A 23,635-nucleotide genomic window follows, 5' to 3' on the forward strand; every position below is an offset into this window, starting at 1 on the left:
ACAAGGAATGGACCAAGGGTCTAACTTACCTCGAGACAGAGACAAATCATGGACAAAGGCACGACAACCAAAAACTCTCATGGAAATGGAGAATAAAGGGGACTGAGGGAACAACAACTGATGAGGAATCATGTAGTTCAGCACTTTGAAGGACATGCGATTGATGACATAAGCAGCTGCAAGTATAGCATCCATCCAAAACCTTTTCAGAACATTCATGTGTAACATCATCCCGCGAGCTACCTCAAGTGTCTGTTTTTTCTTTCTACAACACCATTTTGTTGTGGTGTTCTAGCACATGAGCTCCTATGAATAGATCCGTGGGAGACAAAGAACTCATTGAGCTCACCAAGGAAGTATCATTTTCATTGCCGGATTGGAAGATTTGTATTTCAACATGGAACTGCATAAATACCATCCTCTGGAAGTCTTTCACAATCTTTGGAACGTCTCTACTACGCATAGGGAATACCCATGTATAGCGAGAGTAGTCATCGATCAATGTGATAAAAGTACTTATATCCACCATCAGAGATTACAATAGTAGGCCCCCATACATCAGAATACACAACATGAAAAGGAACACTTGATCTTCTATTATTTGAGTGAAAAGTTGTTCTACATTGTTTGCTCAACTAACATGTTTGACACTGGAACTCTGACACTGAACATGACTTAAATAAAACCGGAAACAAAGACTTTACTATTTCAAAAGAAACTTAACCCAATCGACTATGCCACAAAAAAAAATTGACTCTTATTTGACTGACTATGTGGCTCTGAGGATGACACCGAGATACCAACTTTGTTGTCGAGAATGTAGAGACCATCCACTAGGCTCCCTCTACCAATCGTCCTCCCAGAAGTTAAGTCCTGAAAAACACATGAGCCAGGAAAAAAGGTTACACTACAATTTAAAGAGCTCGTGATACTACTAATTGAAAGCAAATTTATAGGAAGTTGAGGGACATGCAATACACAATTCAGGTTAAGGCCATGGGGAAGAGATATTGATCATTGGCCTGCAATGGAGGAAAATGAGCCATCTGCAAGTCTCACTTTATCCCTTCCTAACAAAAGGCTATAAGTCTGAAAAAGTTCGGCTTACCGGTCATGTGGTTGGAGGCCCCTGAGTCAATGATCCAAAGGGAACCCGTGGGAGTGGCATGGAATGCAGAAGTTGTATTACCTAATGTAGATGTAAATGAAGTAGAGGGAGTACCAGTGACTGAGCTATCCATTTGGGGTCAGAATTATTAAGGTGGTCCCGGGTAGTACCGGCAACCTGAGTATCTTGGGTTGCCACATGTGTTGCATTCTGTGTTGTGTTCATCTTCTTCTGGCCTTGACCTTTACCCTGTTCTTGGTTCTTTACTACCCACTTGGGTTTCCCGTGAATGTCCCAACATCTGTCACGTGTATGCCGTGAACACCAACGGTGGGTACAAAACAACTTGTCTTTATCATCAGTCTTCTTGGTGTCACTTTTCTTTCCCGTGTTGTTATTATTCATCGCAGCCAAAGCAACTTGTTGCTCCCCCTCAACTATAACCATCACACTCCGCCTACTTTCTTTCGATTGAACAAGGGAGCATACCTCGTGAACCGACGGAAACTCTTTGCTTCCTAGGATCTGAACTCTCAAAGGTTCATAGGCAAAGTTCAGTCTCAACAAGAAGGCAAACACACGCTGCTGAGAAACCAGCTTCCTGTAGGCCTTAGCATCGTCATCATGTTTCCACTCTATAGCCTGATAATGATCCAATTCTTTCCATATGGAAGTAAGGGCAGAATAATAGGAAGATAAACTACGATTTCCCTGTTTACAGGTTGAGGATTCAGCTTGTAACTAGTAAACTTTGGCATAATGCCTTTGCTCAGAATAGGTAGTTTTGGCCTGTTCCAAGATCTCACTAGCGGTGTCTGCCCACATAAAGTTCTTCACATCAGGTTCCATGGCTGCAAGGAGCCAAGACATCACCATACTGTTTTCTTGGTCCCACCTATCATGTTCAGCTGTCTCACTCTTGGGTTCTTTCACCCTTCCATTTATGTAACCAGCTTTTCCCCTTGCCGTTACATAAAGTTTTACACTTTTAGCCCACTCCAAATAGTTTAGAACATTTAAGGGGGTGATGGGCATGGGAAACATCATGTCTTCACCTCCCATACCAGCTGTGCTGCGGGTCGGTGTAACCCCCAATGAAGTTGATTCATAATTTGCCATAGAGTACCATTGAAAACATTCCAAATCCCATACAACTACACAACAGCCACAAACAGAATACCACCCCTCAAGAAACTTACTTCTGGGATGTGGTAAAGAAAACAAGAAACTGCTGAAATCAACTCTGTGATGGTTCAGTCATTAAACCAGCCCGGTAATCAGTCCAACACAGCCAAGGCAGACATTACTATCAGTCCGACTACAACCCATACAGTCTAATAAACCAACATCCAAACGAATGTATAGAACCAAGGAATAAGGCCTTCACAGCATTGGCCAAAACACAAAAAACAAGAACACATGCCCTGTCCAGCACCTGTACGAAGGTGCCAACTAGAAAATGACTTCACAGCATCGAACTGAGAGGAAAGGGAGTCTCTATCTGCACCGCCCTTCTTCAACTAGGGTTTCCTTGATATTATGACCAAGGAAGAACCCAAAGGAAGTGCCGCCAGTAGTCTGCTAGGGTTTCTCTATCTTCCACATCCAAGAATTTAAAGGAGGAAAAGAGATGAGGAGCCGGTTCAAAATAGGAGAGACCGAAATTCTTTTACAGCCCAAAAACTTGCTTTGATACCATGTAATCGTTTATGGAGAGTGAGAGACAAGAGAGAGAGAGAGAGAGAGAAAGAGAAAGAGGAGAGGAAGATACGATTGAGAGAAAAAGAACTGACATCTCTGGTGGCCGCCAGTTCACTATTTATATTAACTTAATAAAAAGAATAGAAATTACAAGTATGCCCCTAGAGGCACACCCTAGAGACAAACTAATAAAAAAGAAGGAAAAATAACTAACTGACAGTATCCTAAGAGGACAACCTACTAACAGCAACTATAAAGTAACAATTAAATAGGCCTTACAACAGCTTCAAAACCCTCTTTAGCCTTCTCTTTCCGGATGAGGATCTCTTCTCTCTTCCTCTCCATGTTTTTGGGTGCACTTGCTATGTGCATGTTCACAGCCATCAAAAGCACAAATTTGAACCTAAGGCTTGTAAATGTGTTTTTCTGGGATATGCCCCCACACAGAAGGGATATTGCTGTTTTGATCCAGTTAATGGCACTCGCTTTGTATCTCGTGATGTCACATTTGCTGAGTCTACTCCTTTCTTTAGTATTCCTCCCGAGGGGGAGAGATCTGAGGAACCCTTTGCTATGTCTCTAGCAGTTCCTCTTCGTGTTCCTTTTGAGTCATCTCATGAGGTGTCCACTTCTGCCACTGGGCCTACCTCCAATATTCCTGTTCCTCCTCCTCCTCCACCTCATCCTCCTATAATTCCTTCTCATCCTGTTCTTCAACGGTGGTACCAAAGGCACAAATTCAGACATGGGCAAGTTGTTTCCACTCCTACAAAAGTGCCTCTTGCTCCTCCCATCATTACTAAGGTAACAGGTCAGACAGGTCAGCCTTCCTCTGACCCATCTACCTCTTTCCCAGACCTTGATCTTCCTATTCCTCTCCGCAAGGGCAAGTGTAAGTGTACAGCCCATTGTATCTCCAAACACCTGTCTTATAGCCCTTCTATCTCCTACCTACTACTCTTTTCTTACTTTTGTTTCTTCCCATGTGATACCCAGGTCTGTACCAGAAGCCTTATCTAAACCTGAATGGAGGGATGCTATGATGGATGAACTGGATGCTTTGCATAAGAACCATACCTGGGATATTGTTGACTTGCCTGAAGAGAAGGAACCAGTGAGTTGTAAATGGGTATTTGCCATTAAATATCACTCTGATGGCTTTATTGAGAGGTTTAAGGCCAGGTTGGTTGCTAAAGGCTACACTCAGATGTATGGTATTGACTATCTTGAGACATTTTCTCCTGTGGCTAAGATGGCCTCAGTCCAGGTTTTGTTATCTCTAGTTGCATCTTTTGATTGGCCTCTCCACCAGTTTGATGTTAAAAATGCCTTCTTGAATGGAGATCTACATGAAGAGGTCTATATATCTTTGCCTCCAGGGGTGTATGGAAAGGAAATGCAAGAGAATGTGTGTAAACTGCAGAAATCCATTTACGGTCTCAAACAGTCTCCTCGGGCTTGCTTTGAGAGGTTCAACGCTGCTCGTCTCATTTGGTTACACACAAACTCAATCTAAGCATACCCTGTTCTTGAAAAGAAGTGGCTCTCTGGTGACCTTTTTGATAGTTTATGTTGATGATATTGTGGTCACGAGTAATGACACCCAAGAGGTCAGTAAACTCAAAAGATTTCTTAACTCTGAATTTGAGATCAAGGATTTAGGAGATCTCCGATATTTTTTGAGATTGAAGTTGCTAGATCTAAGGATGGTATCTTCATTTATCAACGCAAATATGTCCTTGACCTCCTTGCTGAGACTGATAAACTTGGTGCTAAACCAACCTCCACTCCTATTGATCCCAATCATAAGCTTTTTGCTACAGATGGTGAAGTTTTATCTGATAGGAAAGTGTTTCAGAGACTACATGGGAAGTTGTTATATCTTTGCATGACTCGACCGGACATTTCCTATGCAGTGAGTGTTATTAGTCAATTTATGCATTCTCCTAAAGATACTCATTTAGCTGCTGCAGAAAGAGTTCTGTGTTACTTGAAAGGTACTCCAGAGAAAGGTATTCTATTTTCCAAACATAGACACATGAAGCTGGAAGAATACACTGATGCTGATTGGGTAGGATGTATTGATGATAGGAGATCCACCTCGGGTTATTGTGTTTCGGTGGCAGGGAACATTGTTTCATGGAGGAGTAAGAAACAGTCTGTAGTTGCCAGATCCTCTGCTTCAGGGCTATGGTATATGGTGTGTCAAAATTATTGTGGCTACGATCCCTTTTAGAAGAATTGGGGGTTGACTATGAGAAGCCAATGATACTCTACTGTGACAACCAAGCAGTTATCAATATTGCACATAATCCTATTCAACATGATAGAACTAAGCACATTGAGGTTGATAGACATTTAATACGGGAAAGAGTTTCCTCAGGAGAAGTTTGTTTGCCATTCATCACCTCAGAAGAGCAGTTGGCTGATATTTTGACCAAGAGAGTTCCGAGAGGGAACCTGACACACTATATAAGCAAGCTGGGCATGATTGACATCTATGCTCAGCTTGAGGGGGAGTGTAAAGAAACTGGGCCGAATGGGCCCTAGTATCTTTTGTTGTAGTATGTTTTATTTATCTATTAGCTAATGGGCCTGTTATTTCTTTTTGCTAGTTCTCTTTATGTTACTGCCTAGCTGGCCGCCCACTTAAGGGCATACATGTAATTATGTTAAGGTTGAAGTTTAGTAAAAGGATTAGAGAAGGGAGGGAAGGGACATTCGAACTCTTCTTCTTCTTCCTCCTCTTTTCTCCATCTTCTTTCTCTTGTACTTTTGTTCTCTTCTTTTCTTCCTCTTTTCTCTCTAATTTTTTGCAAATTTACATCAGTTTTAGAGGACTGATTTACATCTCATATATTCACTATGGAAGTTTTCAACACTGTTTTTGGTGGAAAATGGAGCTCAAATCTCCTACCCACAGGACACTATAGCTGTACATTGAGAACATCTTCCTTACTTACATGTTACCATTCATGGGGAGATGTTCCCAATGTACAGCTGTAGTATCCTGTGGTAGGAGATCCGGATTGTGGAAAATGTATTACATATTTCACTATAAAGTCTCCTATACCATTTTGTACTCCCATTTAAAGAGAACAAAGACCTTTGTCTTCTCTAATTTAGAAAGAAGCTAAGGTCTTCCACATTTTCTTTACCTTTTATATATTTTGCTTGCTTCTCCCTCATAGATAAATCCCCCATAAAGTAAATTTCCGTTGCTATTGTTTGGGGAGAGAACTGAATATAACTTGTGAAGATCATATATAAAATACTGGATTTTGTCACTAGACAGGTATTTGCCAATTTTAAGTTTTCTCTGTTACCAGGTTCTTATATCAACTAGAGAATATCTCCTTTGCATCTAGGACTTGTTTCATGCATTTATACATAAGAAGATTTGATGTTTACCTGTTGTGTACCCTTCACAATGCCCTCCATTGAGTTGATAAGTTTCACACGACCAGCTGTGCTATTAATGGCATCTTGAAACTAGACAAAAGTTACAAGTCCAATGAATAATATTATAAACAATGAACATAAATAATTTATGAATGATGGACATAATCTTGGAAAAGGGATTCAATAGAAGTAATAAAATTGCAGGAGAAAAATTAGTTTGAAATATACTCCAAAAAGCATAGAGTAAGAAGGATTAAGGTTTAGGAAAATGACTTAGGTTAAAAGAACGGAGGTTCTTTTGAGGTTGGCTTAAATGGAATTGTCCACGAAGAATTAAATTAAAATGAACTGAATTGATAATTCTATCATCTGGGTTTATTTTGATTGTTTTTATGTTCAACACAGGAATAACTTGTACTTTGGACATATCCTGTTCTTCATAGTGGAAAGGACATTTTTTTGGTGACAGTGTGAAGGGGTGACAGCAAAATCGTAAATCAAAGAGAGATAGAGAACAGATGAGGAAAGATTGAACAACTTCCTGAATAGATGTTTTATCAACTAAATACTTTTATCAACGGTAAGAGATTGATAGACTTGAATATTCTTTGTTTTCCTTGAAACATCAAGAAGTAAAAGCCAAGGATCACATCAAAAGGACCTGACTTTATTTTCCAACTAGATAGCAATAAAGTTTCTATTATAAGAAAAAAAAAATCACTAAAACCACAAATATACCACAAGTAGGAAAAAATGTTTTAAAACGCAGAGGCGTGATGCAGGCATTTCACTACCTAGAGGTGTGAGGCGTAGTTCAGAACGTAAGAGGCGTAAGCCTCCCAAACACAAGGAGGCGTAAGCCTCCTTAAGAAGAGGGTAGTGAAGAGCAAGGAGGAGGAGGAAGAAGAGGAAGGGGGATCTCATTTTTCTTTATTTTTGATAAAAATCTTTTATATTAAGAAGAATAAAGATGTATAGCACTAGTTGAAAGGGGGGTCTTGAAAAGGGGGGCGAAGCCCCCCAGCCAAAGGGACCGGGGGCAGACCACTTTCTTTCCTTTTATCTTTTCTTCCCTTCCCTTTCCTTTTCTCTTTTTTTTTTCTTCTCTTTCTCTCTTTCTTTTTCTTTCTCTTCCCTTCCCTTTCTTTTCATTCCGTTTACTTTTTTCTTTTTTTTTTTTTCTTTTTGTCTTTTTATCTTTTTATATGAGGTGTGCATGAGGCGTACGCCTCAGAGATATTAGTGCCTCTGGCATACGCCTCAAGAAATAGTAAAGGTGAGATAAGTAAATAACAATTAACAATATAGTAAATAACAATTAACAAACTAAAATGGCATATCAAACAATATAGCAAAGGGCGAGATAAGCATTTCTTTGTTCTACCAGATATCATGCTAGAACTACTGACAATCACATTGTTCATGTGGGTTCCTAGGGCTGATAACAGCTTGGAAGACTCTACAAAGAACAGGGGTTACAAAGGAAAATTTGGAGTGGGTAACTCCCAGGCTAAGGGATGTTTTGTAAAGAATTTAATTTAGCACAGTAATTGGAGTGGTCAGCTTTTGGCTGTTTGTATTATAAATTATTATCCATCTTCTTGGGTAAAAGTAAATTTTTCTTCATGCAATAAAATCTCATTTGGAGAGAGGATGTTATAGAACCAGTAGAGGATGGTGGAATTCATCAAAAAAAAATTCAGGTTGATGGAAGATGGTTTTACATGGGTCTTAACAAATGTGTACGGGCCAAATAATTATAAAGAGAGGAATGAGTTGTGGGGGGAGCTTTTTGGCATCCAAGGTTTATGGGAAAGCCCATGGTGTCAGGGGGGACTTTAATGCAATAAGATTTACTTCTGAGTCAAATAATCCTAGACAGGCCATCACTATTAGTACGAGGAAATTCAATGATTTCATCAATTCCCATGAGTTACAAGAGCTTCCCTTATTACAATCTATCTTCACTTGGTCCATCTTCTAGGAAAATCCAACCTGTTCGAAGCAAGATAGGTTTCTTTTCAATGAAAGTTGGGAGAATCATTGGAGAGGCTTGGTGGCTAAGGCTTTACCTAGAGTTACTTCCGACCACTGCCCTATAGAAGTAGGACAAGAACCACTTGGATCCGGACCCAAACCCTTCAAATTTGAGAATACATGGTTAACACATCCGGATTTTGTGAATATGGTTAAGGATTGGTGGAGTGAAGAAATGAGGGGGTGAAATGGAAAGGAGTCAGATTTCACAAAAAATTAAAAAGATTGAGATCCAAAATAAAAGAGTGGAATAGAGATCAATTTGGAAGAGTGGAAGAAACAAAAACTACCTTATTGACTCATATTGAGAGTCTAGATGCAAAAGAGTCCCAAAAATTGATGAATGGGTAGGACCGAGAAGTGAGATGGAAACTGAAAAAGGAATTAGAAGAGGTCCTGTTGAGGAAGTGGATCAAGGAAGGGGATGGGAACACCAAATTTTTTCATGCTATGGCCAATGGGAGAAGGAAAATTTTGATAGTAAATATCGAGGTCGATGGAATTGGCATAACTTCTCAAGAGGAGATTGTTGGTTGCTTTGTGGATCATTTCAAATCAATCTTTCAAAGACCTTTGGAGTTTCGAGAGAGAGTGGAGGATGTGGATTGGCCAACTTTGAATGAGAATGACAAGGGATGGTTAGTAAGAACAATTGAGGAAGAGGAGATCAGGCAAGCTGTCTTCTCTATGGATAGAGCTAAGGCTCCAAGACCAGATGATTTTCCAATGGCATTTTACCAAGGCTGCTGGGATATACTCAAAGAAGATTTAATAGGGGTTATTAAAGAATTTGAGGACAAGCATATGGTGAGTCCTGGAGTAAATGTTACATTTCTAGCTCTTGTTCCCAAAAAGACTGGTGCTAAACATCCCAAGGATTTTAGGCTGATTAGTTTGGTGACTAGCATCTATAAGATATTGGCAAAAGTACTCTCCAGGAGGATCAAAGCAGTTCTACCTTCTCTCATCAGATAAGCACAAGGTGTGTTTGTACAGGATAGACAAATTGTAGATCAGATCCTCATAGCAAATGAAAGTGTGGAGGAAATGAGGAGATCAGGTAGTCAAGGATTTGTGTGTAAACTGGATTTGGAAAAGGCTTATGATCTAGTGGACTGGAGTTTTTTATTGGAGGTGTTAAGAAGGCAAGGATTTGAGGATAAATGGTGCAATTGGATAAGTGGTTGCATAACTTCATGCCATTACTTAGTCTTAGTGTATGGAGTGGTCAATGACTTCTTCCCAACCAGGAGAGGCCTAAGACAAGGTGACCCTCCCTCTCCCTTCCTCTTCACACTTGTTGCTGATGTTTTTAGTAGACTAATCTCAAAAGCATATGAGCAAGAGCAAATTAGGGGTTGGAGATTAAGTAGGAGAAGCGTTCTGGTGACTCACCTTCGTTTTGCAGATGATATTATTATTTTTGGTGAAGGGAGTGAGTTTAGAAAGGTGGACAACCCTAAGAATCTAATAAGGGTCTTTGACAATGTCTCTCCGATTTGAGGATAAACCTTGAAAAACGTTGTGTTGCTAGAATAAGTTTGAAGGATGGGGAGGTAGAGTTCATTGCAGCTCGCTTAAGTTGTGCTACCTCTTCTTGGCCTTTGACCTACTTAGGGCTTCCCTTAGGAGAAGGCCCTAAAGAGAGTAGCTTCCAGTCCCCTATTGTGGAGAAATTTGGGAAATATTTGGCGGCCTGGAAAAAGAATTACATCTATATAGGGGGTAAGGTGACTTTGATTAAGGCAACACTTGCCAACCTTCCAACATACTTCCTTTTAGTCTTTAGGATTCCCCCAAGGGAAGCTAAGAAATTGGAAAAGGTAATGAGAGATTTCTTGTGGGAACAAGGAGAGGTGAAGAAAGATCGTCTAATCAAATGGGAGATAGTCAATAAAAGTAAACCAGAAGGAGGCTTGGGGTTAGAAAACATAGTTCAAAAGAATGAAGATCCATTAGGTAAGTGGCTATGGAGATGGCCTCTGGAGAGGGAGAGATTATGGCATGAGGTGGTGTTAATTCATGGTTGCTCAGAGAATGGTTGGGATGTTGGGATATCTCGTTGGGCTACTCTCAAAACACCTTGGAAGGTGATACACAGTATTCTCCACTGCTTCCTCAGATTTATCAGGTATGAAGCTTGCTCTGGTACTTCTATTCGGTTCTGGGAGGATGTTTGGGCGGGTAGCCAACCTCTCAAGGATCTTTTTCCCTCTCTATTATCTCTCCCTTTACAAAAATGAGCCTATTTCAAAGTTTCTCCCTAGTCCGGTACTTCCCTTGTCTTTAAATTGGGACTTCGGCCTTCATAGGGGATTAAGGGATGCCGAATTATTTGGTATTTCTGAGTTGCTTCAGTTACTTGAGTCGGTTTATTTGGACCCCACTAAATCTGATCAAAGAGTTTGGACCCCTCTTCCAAAAGGGACCTTTACTTGTGCTTCATTTCTAAAATCCCTCACTGCCAATACTAACTCCCGGGTGTTTTTAGTTAAAGAAGTTTGGATAAGACCTATTCGCCCCAAAATTGTTGTTTTTTGCTGGGAAGTATTCCATGGGAAAATCAACACTTTGTAAAACTTGCAAAAGAAGATACCTTTTTCTTTGCCTCTCCCCTAATTGGTGCTTCATGTGTAAGGCCCAGAATGAAAACTGTTACCATCTACTGATTTCTTGCCCCTTTGCTGCAGTCTTATGGAGTTGGAGCTTTAATTTATTTGGACGTAGGTGGACGTCTGATTAAGTATGCTGTTTAATCCATTTACTCTTGGGTGGTGCACAAAAAGAGGTAAAATCATGTGGAAATGTATCAGGGCAGCTATATTATAGACTGTTTGGGAGGAAAGGAATACTAGGATTTTCCTAGAAAAGGAAAGAAGTGTGGCTGAAGTAAAGGATTGTATCTTAACTAGAGTAATCCATTGGATGAAGACAGTGGACCTGTTTGCTGAATTCTCATTCGATGATCTTTGGAGGAATTGGCTAGAAGTGGCTAATACCTCTACTAGGAAGAATAGAAGGGTGGTAGAGTGGGAACCTCCTCTAGAAGGTGTCCTTAAATTGAACTTTGATGGGAGCAGCCAAGGTAACCCTGGCCTTCAGGGGTAGGGGGTGTGCTAAGAAATAAGGACAGCAACATCATTTCCTTGTTCTCAGGACCAGTGGGAGTTGAGACTCCACTAGAGCTGAGTTACTAGCTGCTGTTCAAGGGATCCAGCTTGCCAACCAACTTGGGGTGGAACATCTTTTAATTGAAGGAGATTCTCAAGTGATAGCAGGATGGCTGTAAAACCCGGATACTGCTATATGGGGCTATAGAGACCTTCTCAAAAAAGTGAAGTGGCTAACCAGCAATATAAGAGTTGATGTTAAATGGGTGAGCAGGTCAGCAAATACTGTGGCCGACTCCTTGGCTAAGCAAGGGGTATTCAGGGAAGGTCTTTTTTGGGCTAGTTTGTAACTTGTTCTAGTAAGTCTGGAAAGATGTATCTAACTTTTCAGGAGAAGTCGCATCTTGTGCCTCTCCTTGGGATGCTTGTACTCCTTATCTTTGGTGATTAATAAAATTCATTCATTTATCAAAAAAAAAAAATTAAGCCAATTTCCCCAATGCAACCCAAACTCTGGAAACGGATTTCAAGGGCCCCAATTCCATTTCCACTGCACTAAATTGCACCAATCCCAATATAGTCTAAAAGAATTTCAGACCATGCAGTCTAAGGTAGGGAAGGCACAAACATAAAAGTAAAAAAGAAAAAAGGTGCAGTATAGTTGATTAGCCCTAGGTCTTGACTATGGTTTACAGTGGTAGGTAAAAGAAAAAAAGATTTCTGGATTGAGAAACATGATATTGGTTAATTGGGTAATGATGCAGGACAAGAAGAATAATCTTACCACGGTGTATTTGATGGGTAAAGATAAATAGATATTGCAAAGAGAAAATAGAGAAGAAGAGATCTCACCTTAAAAAGAGGGAGAGAGAAGACAGAAAGAGTATGAAATAAAATTTTATTCTATTATTTTTCTTTTAAAAAATCAACTACAAGGACCCAATTTATAGAATTGCTATAGGGGGTTGGATCTCCCTAACAGAATACAATCTCCAATTTAGACTTGAAAAGTGGCCATACCTGTGAACTTATTGAATTCAATAAGGATGTTTCCTTTAGCATTAATTCTTTTTTCTCCAAGAGAGCATTATAGGTAGCATAGTATTTACGAGTTTGACGAAGCTTTTCCTGCAATATGAATTGGAAACAAGGAAATAGCAGGTGATACTTCAATATATGATACTTGATTGAATTACTAATCAGGTGATCAAAATAAAATCTGAACACAAGAATCATTCTCATACCTGGATCTGAACATATAATTCTGAGAACCGGCGCTCATACCTGAAAATAGTTGAAGTAAATAAATAGTGCAAGGCTGAGGTAAAGTTAATGTTTCAGGACATACGAATCAAAATTAATGGTGTGTAACTATAATATATCCCATGCTTTCATTGTGGGGATACGGAACCATTACATGCCACTTTTTGATACTGAAATGAAACCCTCTTGATGGCATCCCATGTCTTTCTAAGAGCGACTTTAACTAAGTCTCCATTAGGTGAGGTTGAGAGGTGTATCATTTTACTGTTTCTGGAGTAGTTGGGAGAAGAAGAGCTCCAAAATTTTCACAGACAATTCTGAGACATCAAAGAAGATCATGATTGACTTTGGTACTCAGCTCCTTCTGATGACCTCTCATGATCTCTTTAAACTAAAACCACATCCATCAATGAGGATACAAGTAGATGTACATATTATAGATATTGAGATTTAATACATATTGGGGTGGGGGCCCCTCTCACCTAGCCCCCACCCCCAAAATAAGTGCGTTCTGTCCTTTGGAATTGTATCTTGTTTCACTCTCTCCAGTTATATAGCCAATCAACAATTTTAGAGTTAAGAAAGACATAGCAGCATACTAATAGAGCCATCCAATCAACAATTTTGGGCCAATTTGTAAACTACTGTTTCCATTTCCTTTTCTTTTCTTAAGTTCTCAAGCTGTATGTGGAAGACAAGAGTGCTTGTCTTCTTCTTTGTAATCATCTTTTTCCTGATTTAATGAAGTTGCTAATGAATGCGTTATTGATCAAAAAAAATAGAGCCAGCAGCTCAGTTGTCTCTCCCTTGCACTATTTGGCATCCTCAAATTTAACTTTGACATGTAGTTGTTTAGGAATTTGGGTCTCTCAGAAATTGTAGACCAAGAAGGCCATCCTAAAACTGTTTCTGCAAATGGCAAGGGTGAAGAGCTTCAAGTTCTTTTGGTCAGTCTCTAAAGACCAATATCTTGAAGGGAAATGATTTATGACATAGGTATCAATGCTATGATGAATACGAAAGAGGAATTATAAACCCTAGTTATCCTTTTTACAGTGGGAACTGATTGGCCATATCTAGAGTTTTTTCACACCTTTCTAATATCAAGTGGGCTCACTTATGAGTCACCAAGGTTCAAAGTATTGGTACATGTAATACACGAAAGTTGCATATCACACAATTCAAAGGGGCAATACACTTGGATTGAATTATCTTTAAGTTTCAAGAATTGAGCTAAGACATCTCTAGGAAGGCTATTACCCTTCAAAAGTGGCTACAAGTCCTAAATCCCAGTATTTAGCACATCAGTGGGATACACACTGCTATGCATCAATTCTTTGAACCCTGTAAGCCACATGAGGTGTTTCTTATTGGTAAAAAGTTCTTTTCGGGCTAAGCAATATTTATTATTTGTAAATGGTTCTTCTCAGGCTCCAGAGAATATCTGATGGGCCCTATCAGAAAAAATGCAAGATCCGATGGAATGTGGTACACTTTACAGTTAAATCTATGCAGATCTAGGTTTTTTTATGTTGTGTCCCCCGTAAGGAATTCACTAAGGCAGTGTATAATATATCAACTTTCCTTTTTTTCCATGTGGGGGATAATTTGACATTGTAAAATTCCATCTATATTAATAGCACATTTTTCTTGTGGATCAATAAAGGAGAAAAGAGATTACATCACAAAAAGAAGAAGAAATGAGAAGAATATTTCTTAAAAGCACTACAGATCAAAAGAAGGATTGACATACTGAATTAGTTCTGTTTGGGATGGCCTGTCATCAAGCTGCCTCTTTAGCACCAAAGTTTTCCTCAGCTTGGTTGCAAGTTCCTATAAAATTGAATACAAATTTTGCAATTATATCTCTGAAATTATATATTACAATATAGACCTTCAAGAGAGCATTCCCATGTTAAACTGGCTGTGACATATAGAGAGGTGTTCTATAAATGAAGAGAAGCCTGGAAAGCAATTATTTTTAAGTTTTACTATATCAATGGACACTAACTAGCGACCCCATATAGTTGGGATAATGCATGGATGATGATGACCAATAGACACGGACATGGCATATACATGCATACACAAACATCTTAAAATATATTGCTGAAATGAAATTTTCAAGCATATTCTAAGGGATAAAGAGAAAAAAAAAATGGCAGGAACCAGCTTCTTTCCACTCAAAAGTACAATCTTTGGTGATGCAAGGGGCTTGGGAGGTGAAGGGGAAAGGATGCTTATGAGCGGCATGGTTAATGGAAAGGTTCGTAGGAGGTGGTTTTAGGGTGGAAGATGATAAATGGATCATGGTAATGATCTTGGTCATTGGTGGGAGAGGTGTGATGGCTTTGGGGCTTGGCAAATTGGCAGGGGAGGGGTGGAGGTGTTTTCATTCTTCTTAGTTTTATTTTTCCTGACTGGTAGTAATGTTATATGAAAAGAAGGTCAGTTGTGTCTGTTCTTTGTTGGATCACTTGGTGATGTCTCATTACCAAAGACTGTACCTCTTTTCTTTCTTCTAATGACTTTTTTATTTACTATGAAAAAAAGAAGCAGAATCTTACACTCTTTACTAAATTCAGTTTTTCCAATGAGTTACATAAAGAATGGTCAATGTCACCAAGGAGGTCATTGCTTTTGTCACAATTTATCTTTGTCTCCAATTCAGTAACCTCAGCTTGCAAATCAGAATGTTTTTGCTTGCAACAGGAACGGAAATCCAATGCTTCCCTTTCCAAATCCTGGCAAAGCATTCAAATAATCAGTTCTTGCCACAAAATTGAAAGAAGCAATTGGACATGGCATTCTCTACATAATCACATTGCTTTTGTTTTAAGATTAAAGAGAAAATTAATATTGATGATATTGTAAGAGCCTTGAAGACCAAATAATATGCTTTGTACTTCAAGAAAAACAACAATAAATAAAAAGGACAAGACTCAAAATCATGCATAAGTTTAATATTGAATATCATTAGCAGAAAATAACTATTACTTATTATCAGCAACAAAAAAGTCTCCTGAATTTGGAAAAAAAAATATCTCATGAAAATTTCAACACAACTTTGGTGCTTAAAACCTAGAAAAAAAAATAAAAAGTTAAGTGGAGATTATTTGATAGAATTTTTACTCTCCATGTTGGATGAGTCTTTTTAAGTTTAAATGGACTTGATTTCTCCTGTTTTGAGATTTAAACAGTAGCAATGCTGGCCCCAAGCCCCTGAGGAGGAGGGTCAACACAGGTCCCAAGCTCCTTCAACGTTAGTTCTAATTCATTAATAAAATCAATACAAACTTCATCAATTAACACGAAATGCATATTCAACATGAAGGGAAAAAATGAAACTACAAGATTAGAACAACAAACCTTTGATGTCTTCAACAGTGAAACCATTTTCTGCACCATATTTATACCACCTTCTTTATCAATTCTTTCATGTAGATGCTGCATTGCATTCAGAAGATTTTCCTTCTTCATATTCTGACAAATAGCACAGGTTACAACATGCAGGGATCACAATATAAACTAAACAAGTCCAGCAAGTCCAATTCCTCGATAAACATCTCATTTCCAAGGAATGTCATGAACCAAATAATTTGCTCCTGTGAAATATTATATCGAAAACAGAATTTATCTAACCTGTTCCTTCAAATTGGCATGCAACATCTTAATTGAATTTTCTGCGAGACACAACTCCTTCTCAAGTAACTGAATAGTGTGTTGCTCCTGCTCAATGCCATGTGCAACATAAATAACCTATGTTTTTCATAATGGAATTTACCCATTATGTCAAATAAACAGATTAAAAAGGAATTATAGAAGAATAAGCAGCTACTGAACAGTATGGTTCTACAAAAAGTGAACTAAAGAAGATTACATGGCTGGCAACAAATGGTATGTTTGATGTACTAGCCAAACAAGGGATCACTAGGGATCAATTATATTGGGCTCAATTGTAAAGTAAATGTATGTATTTTTAAGGGAGTAGTAGATGTTATCCTCTCCAAGGGATGCTTGAATTGTATGTATTTATTCTGCTCATACTTAATAAAATTTAATGTTGCTCATAAAAAAAATGAAGCTGCTGAAGGCAATCCATGATGTGAAAGATGCCTTAAAGTAAGTAACCCCCATCCCTCAAGATGAAGCAAAAACCAATGAAATACCATTCAAACATCCAATTGACTACACAAGTGCCAAGGAACCTGTGTGAACTCAGAATGTACTCAAGAAAGAAGCAAATGCAACAGCAACAAAATACCTCCACCAGCGTTCCTCTTAAATAAAAGATTCATAATGAAACAGAATTATTACTAAACTATGCTGATCCTAATAGACAGAAAGATTGAAGAGGATGACAAAACAGGTCATATGCATGGAGGTTTGTTACTTTAATTTTGCTTCTTTTCAATTATAATATCGACCAAAGGGATACTCTAGCTTCCTCAATCAGAGAAAAAGGATTTACAACCTTTGTTTTACTGGCCTGTCACATTTGAGTTCCCAAAATAAATAAAGCCAATGAGAGACTAATCCATATTGGTCGAGTCTAAAAAACTTCAAACTCCACACACACAGATTCATGCACAAACAGATACTAATTGAGAATGGAAGCATACAAAGATACAATGGATTTTGTAGCTGAAAGTGAAAGCCCAAAGAATTCCACATGTCATCCATCTCAACATCACTTTGTGTGGATAGTATTAGCCCATAGGCCTCAGCTATGTGCCAAAAGAGTAACCTTTTATTGCCATTTTTGTTTAAAAGGATGAAGAAAGATGAACAAAATTATATTTGTATAAACAAGCCCATGCACAAACAGATACTAATTGAGAATGGAAGCATACAAAGATACAAAGGATTTTGTAGCTGAAAGTGAAAGCCCAAAGAGTTCCACATGCCATCCATCTCAACATCACTTTGTATGGATAGTATTAGTCCATAGGCCTCAGCTATGTGCCAAAAGAGTAGCCTTTTATTGCCATTTTTGTTTAAAAGGATGAATAAAGATGAACAAAATTATATTTGTATCAAAGGGTCACCTGTCAGATGGAAGGTCTAGACTGGCCATCAGACCAGGTAATTTCTCCACGACTACAAAGAGGACTTCTCAATTAGAATAGTACTTGGTTGCGTAAAATTTGCAGCTAAGGCTCAGTTTGGGAAGAGTACAAATACAAATATGTACAGTGAAAAACCTTGTATTTGGTATTTTGTAAACCTTGTATTTGCTCTCTTCCCAAGCTAAGCCTAAAAGATGGACAGAATGACAAATTTTAAACAGATGGATGAAATGACAAATGCCCTTCTCAGCTATCTCAATAAATAGACTTGTGCTGAGTTCAGCCATATCCTTTCCGGTCTAATCATCGTGGTTAGTTTATTAATAAAAAGAGTAATAAGCCATTACATACAGAGGATATGTCTATACTGAACTCTTTTATCTGATTGTTCAAAAAGAAAAAAGGAAAGGAAACATCCCGTTTCCCCTCTTAGGCCAATATTTCTGTTGATCTCCTGATCCAATCATGTTTCAGGTCAACTTGATCATCTTTCCTCCATCCCGGCCTCCACATGGTATTAATAACCTAACATCATGAGTTGGAGGATGAACCTAAGTTTTCCAAAATCTTGAGAACTTTGAAGTCCTTTAGATGAATTCTTAATTTAATTTCTTTACTAGATTTTCCATCAAATGGACAAGGAAATAGCTGGATTTTTTATCCCTTCTAAATGAAAACAAAATAAGGCCCAGTGAAAAATCAGCTTCAGAATCTTTATTCATTTACTTGCCTAAATTGCCACTCAACAGATTTGCTCCTGCATAAAAGATTAATAATTTGCACATGATCTTCACAAGCATGTTGATTTTGTTTGCCAAATTTCGGTTCAGCTTACTATTTGGAACTACCCAAAAGGAGCACTGGAAGTCTCGGAGATAATTAAAAGAGGCTTAGGTCCATCTGTTAAAATGTCAGTAACAGAAGTTTAAAGAGATATTTTGCATGATGAGGACACTAATATATCAAGTGATGTAATGTACACTGAAGATCAAATACAAATAACCACCATAACACTGCTGGTAAAATTGACCCTTTCCAAGAAAAATCCAGTACCTCGCACGTAGTCTCAGTTTGCATTGGTGAGACACGACTGACAATCCACTGTACAACAGGATAAATCCCTCCATAGTCAAGGTCTCGAATTTGGTTAGCTTGGAGAGGATATGGACATCCCATCGATCTTAGAGCTGATTCAATGACGTCTAGCGTCTTACTGCACTCCATCATAACACCAATTATATTCGAATTACGGCCAGAGTACACAAGAGAATATAATAAACAATACCACAAGTTGAATTACCTCAAACAGTGAGACTATGCATATTTAAATTATTAGAAGATTGTTCTCTATAAGTCGCCAACCCGTGGCGTAATTCAAAATTCAAACAGATTAATTATCATTTCTCAGCAGAAAAGGAAACGATTAGGCAATATGATAAAATATGACAGAAAAAAAATTTACTCTTGAGAGCAAGCGGTTTCAGCACTCGTTTCCAAAGTTTAATCCGGTTTGGGTAGCCATAAACTATAAAGAACGTAAAAGCTGGACTCAATTAATCTTAATTAACCTGGCAAATTAGAATGAATCTTACAAAAGCTAACTATAATTAACCTCCTATATTTCATCAACCTTTCAAATTTATAATTTAAACAAGTCAAAAGAAGAGATTATTATGCACTGGAAACAAATCAGTACCGTCTGCAAATTATAAAACAGAGAAGAGACAAAGAGAGGATAGATTACTTGCATTTTGTCTTGGAGGATGGAATCTTGACCGGAGAGGGCTTGCAGTTCAGGGACGATAGCTTTGGCGGTGGCAATACACCAGGCGAGACCGGCGACAAGCTTATCAGAGGCCGATAAGTTGACGTTTCGGTCAGGGGAATAGCCGGCCGACGCAATAAGGTCGAGAACCGGCTGCAGGAGAAGCATCGACGGATCGGACTGAACCTCCAATTCCGGCTCCGACATTGCGCGGCCCATGGTATCTTCTGCTTCGTTGGCGCGTTACTTCGGTTTCGTCTCTCCCGAGTCTCGACAAACCTTCCCGGTCCACGAGTACGTATAATTATAACAGGGTAATACCGAGATCGGATCTGCTTCTCACACCGATCTCACACGCACATTCTACCTGGCATTGGGAATATCTCCCTAGTTATTATTCACGGAAGATGCTCCCAATACACGGTGGATGTGTCTTCGTGTTCCACTAATACCTACTAAGAATTGGAGCTTCTATCAAGGCAAACCTGTGCCCATACCGTTCTAAGGGTCTTTTCCAGTCTTACATTGGGAATATCTCCCCATGAAATAAAACGCACAAGTACAGAGATATTCTCAATGCAAAAGGTAGTAAATGCTGCCTGAATGGGCTTTGCCCTGACTGAAGTAGGACTCTAAAAATTGAGATATGCTCCTCGCAGCCTCATCCCATCGTTTATTGGGAACATCTCCTGTGAATAATAACATACATGTAAGGGAGATGTTTCTGATGTGCGACTGGTAGATGTGAGATCGGTGTGAGGAGCGCTATGTAAGGAGCCGATCCAGTCTCGAATGAATCTTGCTCAATATGGGTAATTGGATGAAGTATGGATCACCTACAACAAAACACGTTCCAATCCTCTATCAATATGATTTTATGTCGTGCATCTCATACATGGCAGGTCCTAATTTTATTGTGGGCATTGGTTTTTATGGTGAAATATGTGGTGTTAGATCAAAGAGTTCAAATCAGCCCCCCACAAGACAGTGCTCCACAACGTCCAATAGCACATTCGTACCATGTATTGGGAACATCTCCTGATAATGACATCATCACTTCTAGTACTACCATTGGGAGATGTTTTCAATACACGGCAGAGATGTGTTGTGGGATGTTATGGGGGCTAATTTGATCTCTAGATCAAATTGGTAAAGGGTAGGAACTTGTTATATTGGTAGAAAATCCCAACTCAATTGGATGATGTTATGATAGATAGTTCACATCTTTTCCTAACAAACACTTCCAACACTGTCAAACAAGCCATTACATTGGATAGTTGGGACAGTGTTGGGATCATGGGTTGGTAAGAGTAATAGATCCCTACCGATGATGGAGCATTGCGATTAGTTACATAGGGACCGGGATCTCCTACCAACAAAACACATTCTAACATCCTACCAATAACTTGGAATATCCTCCTCACGCTGACCTAACAACCACATCCTACCATGTATTGGGAATATCTTCCCATGAATAATAAACATAAATACGGTAGGTGTTCTTGACTTCCACCAGAACATATAGTGAGGTTGGTGTGAGGAGCACTATGTGAGTAGAAGATCTGGGCTCTACCAATATGATGAAATTGGGATCCAACATAAAAGTGGGACCTGCCACTTGTGTTTGCAGCATATTATTGTTCATTTTCATGTGTTTCATCAATTACACATTTACACCTTGTAACGTTGAAGAAAAAACAATCAATTGTAATTGTTTTTATCCAATTAAAAGCATACATATACTAGTAAGGAACAGTGTGATGGTGGGTTTTGTTAGGCAAATTTTTGTGATATTCCTAATTTAGCTAAGTCAAATGGAATCCATAATCATTATTTTTTTTAGGCTTATGTATTGTCTGATAAATTTATAATAATTTTCACTATTTTTATTATATTTTAAACGTTTACTATTTTTAAACAAATTTACATTATTTTTCATTGAATTTAAATGGATTTTAATTAAATGCCAATTTAAAATTAATTCAAATTTGTAAAAGCTGAGGGTATGTTTACCCATTTACTAGGGTTGTTCACGGGTCGGGTTGGGTCAGCTTACTGAGGTTTTCCCAATCGACCCAACCTGGTCGGGTTACCTGAGATGGAAACCGAAACCGACCCAGTGTTAAGCAAAACCGACCTGGTCGGTTTGAGTCGGGTTGGGTTGGTTTGGGTAGGTTTCGGCTCTAAGTTCATCCATGCCCCCCATGGCCCATGTGCCTGTGTGATGCAAGTTTGGGTTGTCAGATATTTTAGTTTTTATGTAAAACTGAAATATCTTTATTTAATAGTTTTAAATATAAAATATATTTAAATTAAAACCGAAATATATATTTAAATAGATTAGGTTTTTCATACAAAACTGAAAACTAAAGTTTTTAAGATATTTTATGGAAATATATTTAAAACTAAAATATGTATTTTAGAAATATATATATATATATATATATATATATATATATATATATATAAACAAAAATATACATACAAATATATTGGAATATATATTTTCTAGAAATATATATCTCACATATTTCAGAATATATATTTTTTAGATATATTTTTTTTCAGATATTTCAGTTTTTATGTAAAACTAAAATATCTTTATTTAACAGTTTTAAATATAAAATATATTTAAATTAAAACCAAAATATATATTTAAATAGATTAGGTTTTTCATTCAAAACTGAAGTTTTTTGTGCAAATATATCATCATTAACCGGATTTTTTTCAAAGCTTAAACTTAAACAAAACACAAATAAAACATATCAACTTGTAACATCCATTAAATTAAAAATAAATAAAATACTAACCTTTGAATGACTGAAGTTGAGACTTTGAGAATGAGACTTGAGCTTGAGTTGAGAGAATGAGAACTTTGAGAAGATGGGAGTTGGGAGAGACAAGTTCAAATGATGTCTTGAAGTTGAGACTTGAGAACCTGAAATTTTAAATTTATGATTCTTGAATTGAGAGTGAAATTGTATTAGAGAATAGAGATTGTGCTTGAGTTGAGGGGCTAAGGGGGGTGGACCAAGTTAGAATTAGAATAGAAGACAAAAGTTATCAAGAAAATAGAAAGTCAAACTGTATTAGAAAAAGAAGACTGAAATTTGTATATTTCAAGAAACTTTCTAAGTTCTAATCTAAGTAAAAAATGACACTTAATTCTAATTGTAATTGCCTAATTGGTTGCTTATTTGGTGTAAAAGATTATAGAATCTTAATTAGAAGACTAGGTTAGGTTGTAATTAGAAATTAGGATAGAGACAACTTAGTTAAATAGGAACTAAGTCGGTTCAGTTTGGGTCGGTTTTGGTTTTCACACAAGAAAATCAAAACCAACCCAAACCATCGGTTTATGAATTTGTACAACTCGAAACCAACCGGTGCTGATGAAAACCCGGCCGACTCGGGTTGGGTCGGTCCGAGTTGGTTGGTTTGGTTGAATTGGGCCTTCTTATGAACAACCCTACCATTTACCCTAAAAGATAATTTGCAGGTCAATGCTGATATGGAACACAAGAAGATCGTCGGTGAAGATTTTTCTCCGGGCCTTCGAAAGAGGTTGAAGGTGAAAGGAGAGAAGTCCTTGAACCTGTTTGATAACTCTCGGAATTGCTGAATTAAACGACTTATTAAGTGGTAATTTACCCAATTTTAACTTCAGTCATGAAAAAGGAGCCCTTGTTGTCCAAAGACCCACTCGTCTTTTTGCATATTTCTTCTCTTTTTAATCTTAAATCAGTTTGTTAAGAATTGCTTTTAAAAATAGCCAAAACACTTTTAAACCCGCTGCACAAAGTCTTAAACTTTAGCTAGGGTTGTAAGGTTTGTTTCTTTGGGCGCAGTTTGGAAAGAGTATAAATACAAATGTGTACAATATAAATATATATAAAATACAAGGTTTTACACTCTCTATATATTTTTGTATTTGTACTCCTTGCAAACTGAGCATTGGGGCTTAAAAGTGTGAAAGATAAAATATATTTTGACTGAGGGCACATTGAAACCAATTTCAACCTAACCCAAGCACCTTATATGCTCTATTGTTTTGGCGGTTTCGACTTTTGATCCTTATACCGTACAAAATAACTAATTTAATTAAACCACTCAACCCAAGAAATGTTAAATCTATTTTTTTAAACAGTAAATATGTTGGAATTGTGTCTTATTTTTTAAA

General features: G+C 38.0%; 1 protein-coding gene across 4 annotated transcripts in view; it reads right to left on the minus strand.

The window, feature by feature from the left end:
* Nucleotides 1–19,875, minus strand: part of LOC148842794 (paramyosin-like protein) — a 30,488-nt gene extending 10,613 nt beyond the window's left edge. The window contains exons 1-10 of one of the 4 annotated variants that reach the window (XM_088957285.1): nucleotides 19,439–19,875; nucleotides 18,744–18,903; nucleotides 16,264–16,350; nucleotides 15,991–16,104; nucleotides 15,189–15,365; nucleotides 14,375–14,454; nucleotides 12,603–12,642; nucleotides 12,379–12,486; nucleotides 6,221–6,301; nucleotides 574–873 (exon numbers count right to left, since the gene is read on the minus strand). In XM_088957285.1, coding sequence (XP_088813411.1) covers nucleotides 733–873; nucleotides 6,221–6,301; nucleotides 12,379–12,486; nucleotides 12,603–12,642; nucleotides 14,375–14,454; nucleotides 15,189–15,365; nucleotides 15,991–16,104; nucleotides 16,264–16,350; nucleotides 18,744–18,903; nucleotides 19,439–19,674 — 1,224 coding nt within the window. In that variant the 5' untranslated portion in view covers nucleotides 19,675–19,875 and the 3' untranslated portion in view covers nucleotides 574–732. Of the gene's footprint in view, nucleotides 1–573; nucleotides 874–6,220; nucleotides 6,302–12,378; nucleotides 12,487–12,602; nucleotides 12,643–14,374; nucleotides 14,455–15,188; nucleotides 15,366–15,990; nucleotides 16,105–16,263; nucleotides 16,381–18,743; nucleotides 18,904–19,438 lie in introns of those variants that run through there. The other 3 variants (XM_088957284.1, XM_088957283.1, XM_088957281.1) reach the window with 3 other exon arrangements.
* Nucleotides 19,876–23,635: the final 3,760 nt, after the last annotated feature.

The sequence above is a fragment of the Nelumbo lutea genome, chromosome 8 (genome assembly GCF_056320005.1).
Source record: "Nelumbo lutea isolate HS-2025 chromosome 8, American lotus-T2T, whole genome shotgun sequence".
Lineage (NCBI taxonomy): Eukaryota > Viridiplantae > Streptophyta > Magnoliopsida > Proteales > Nelumbonaceae > Nelumbo > Nelumbo lutea.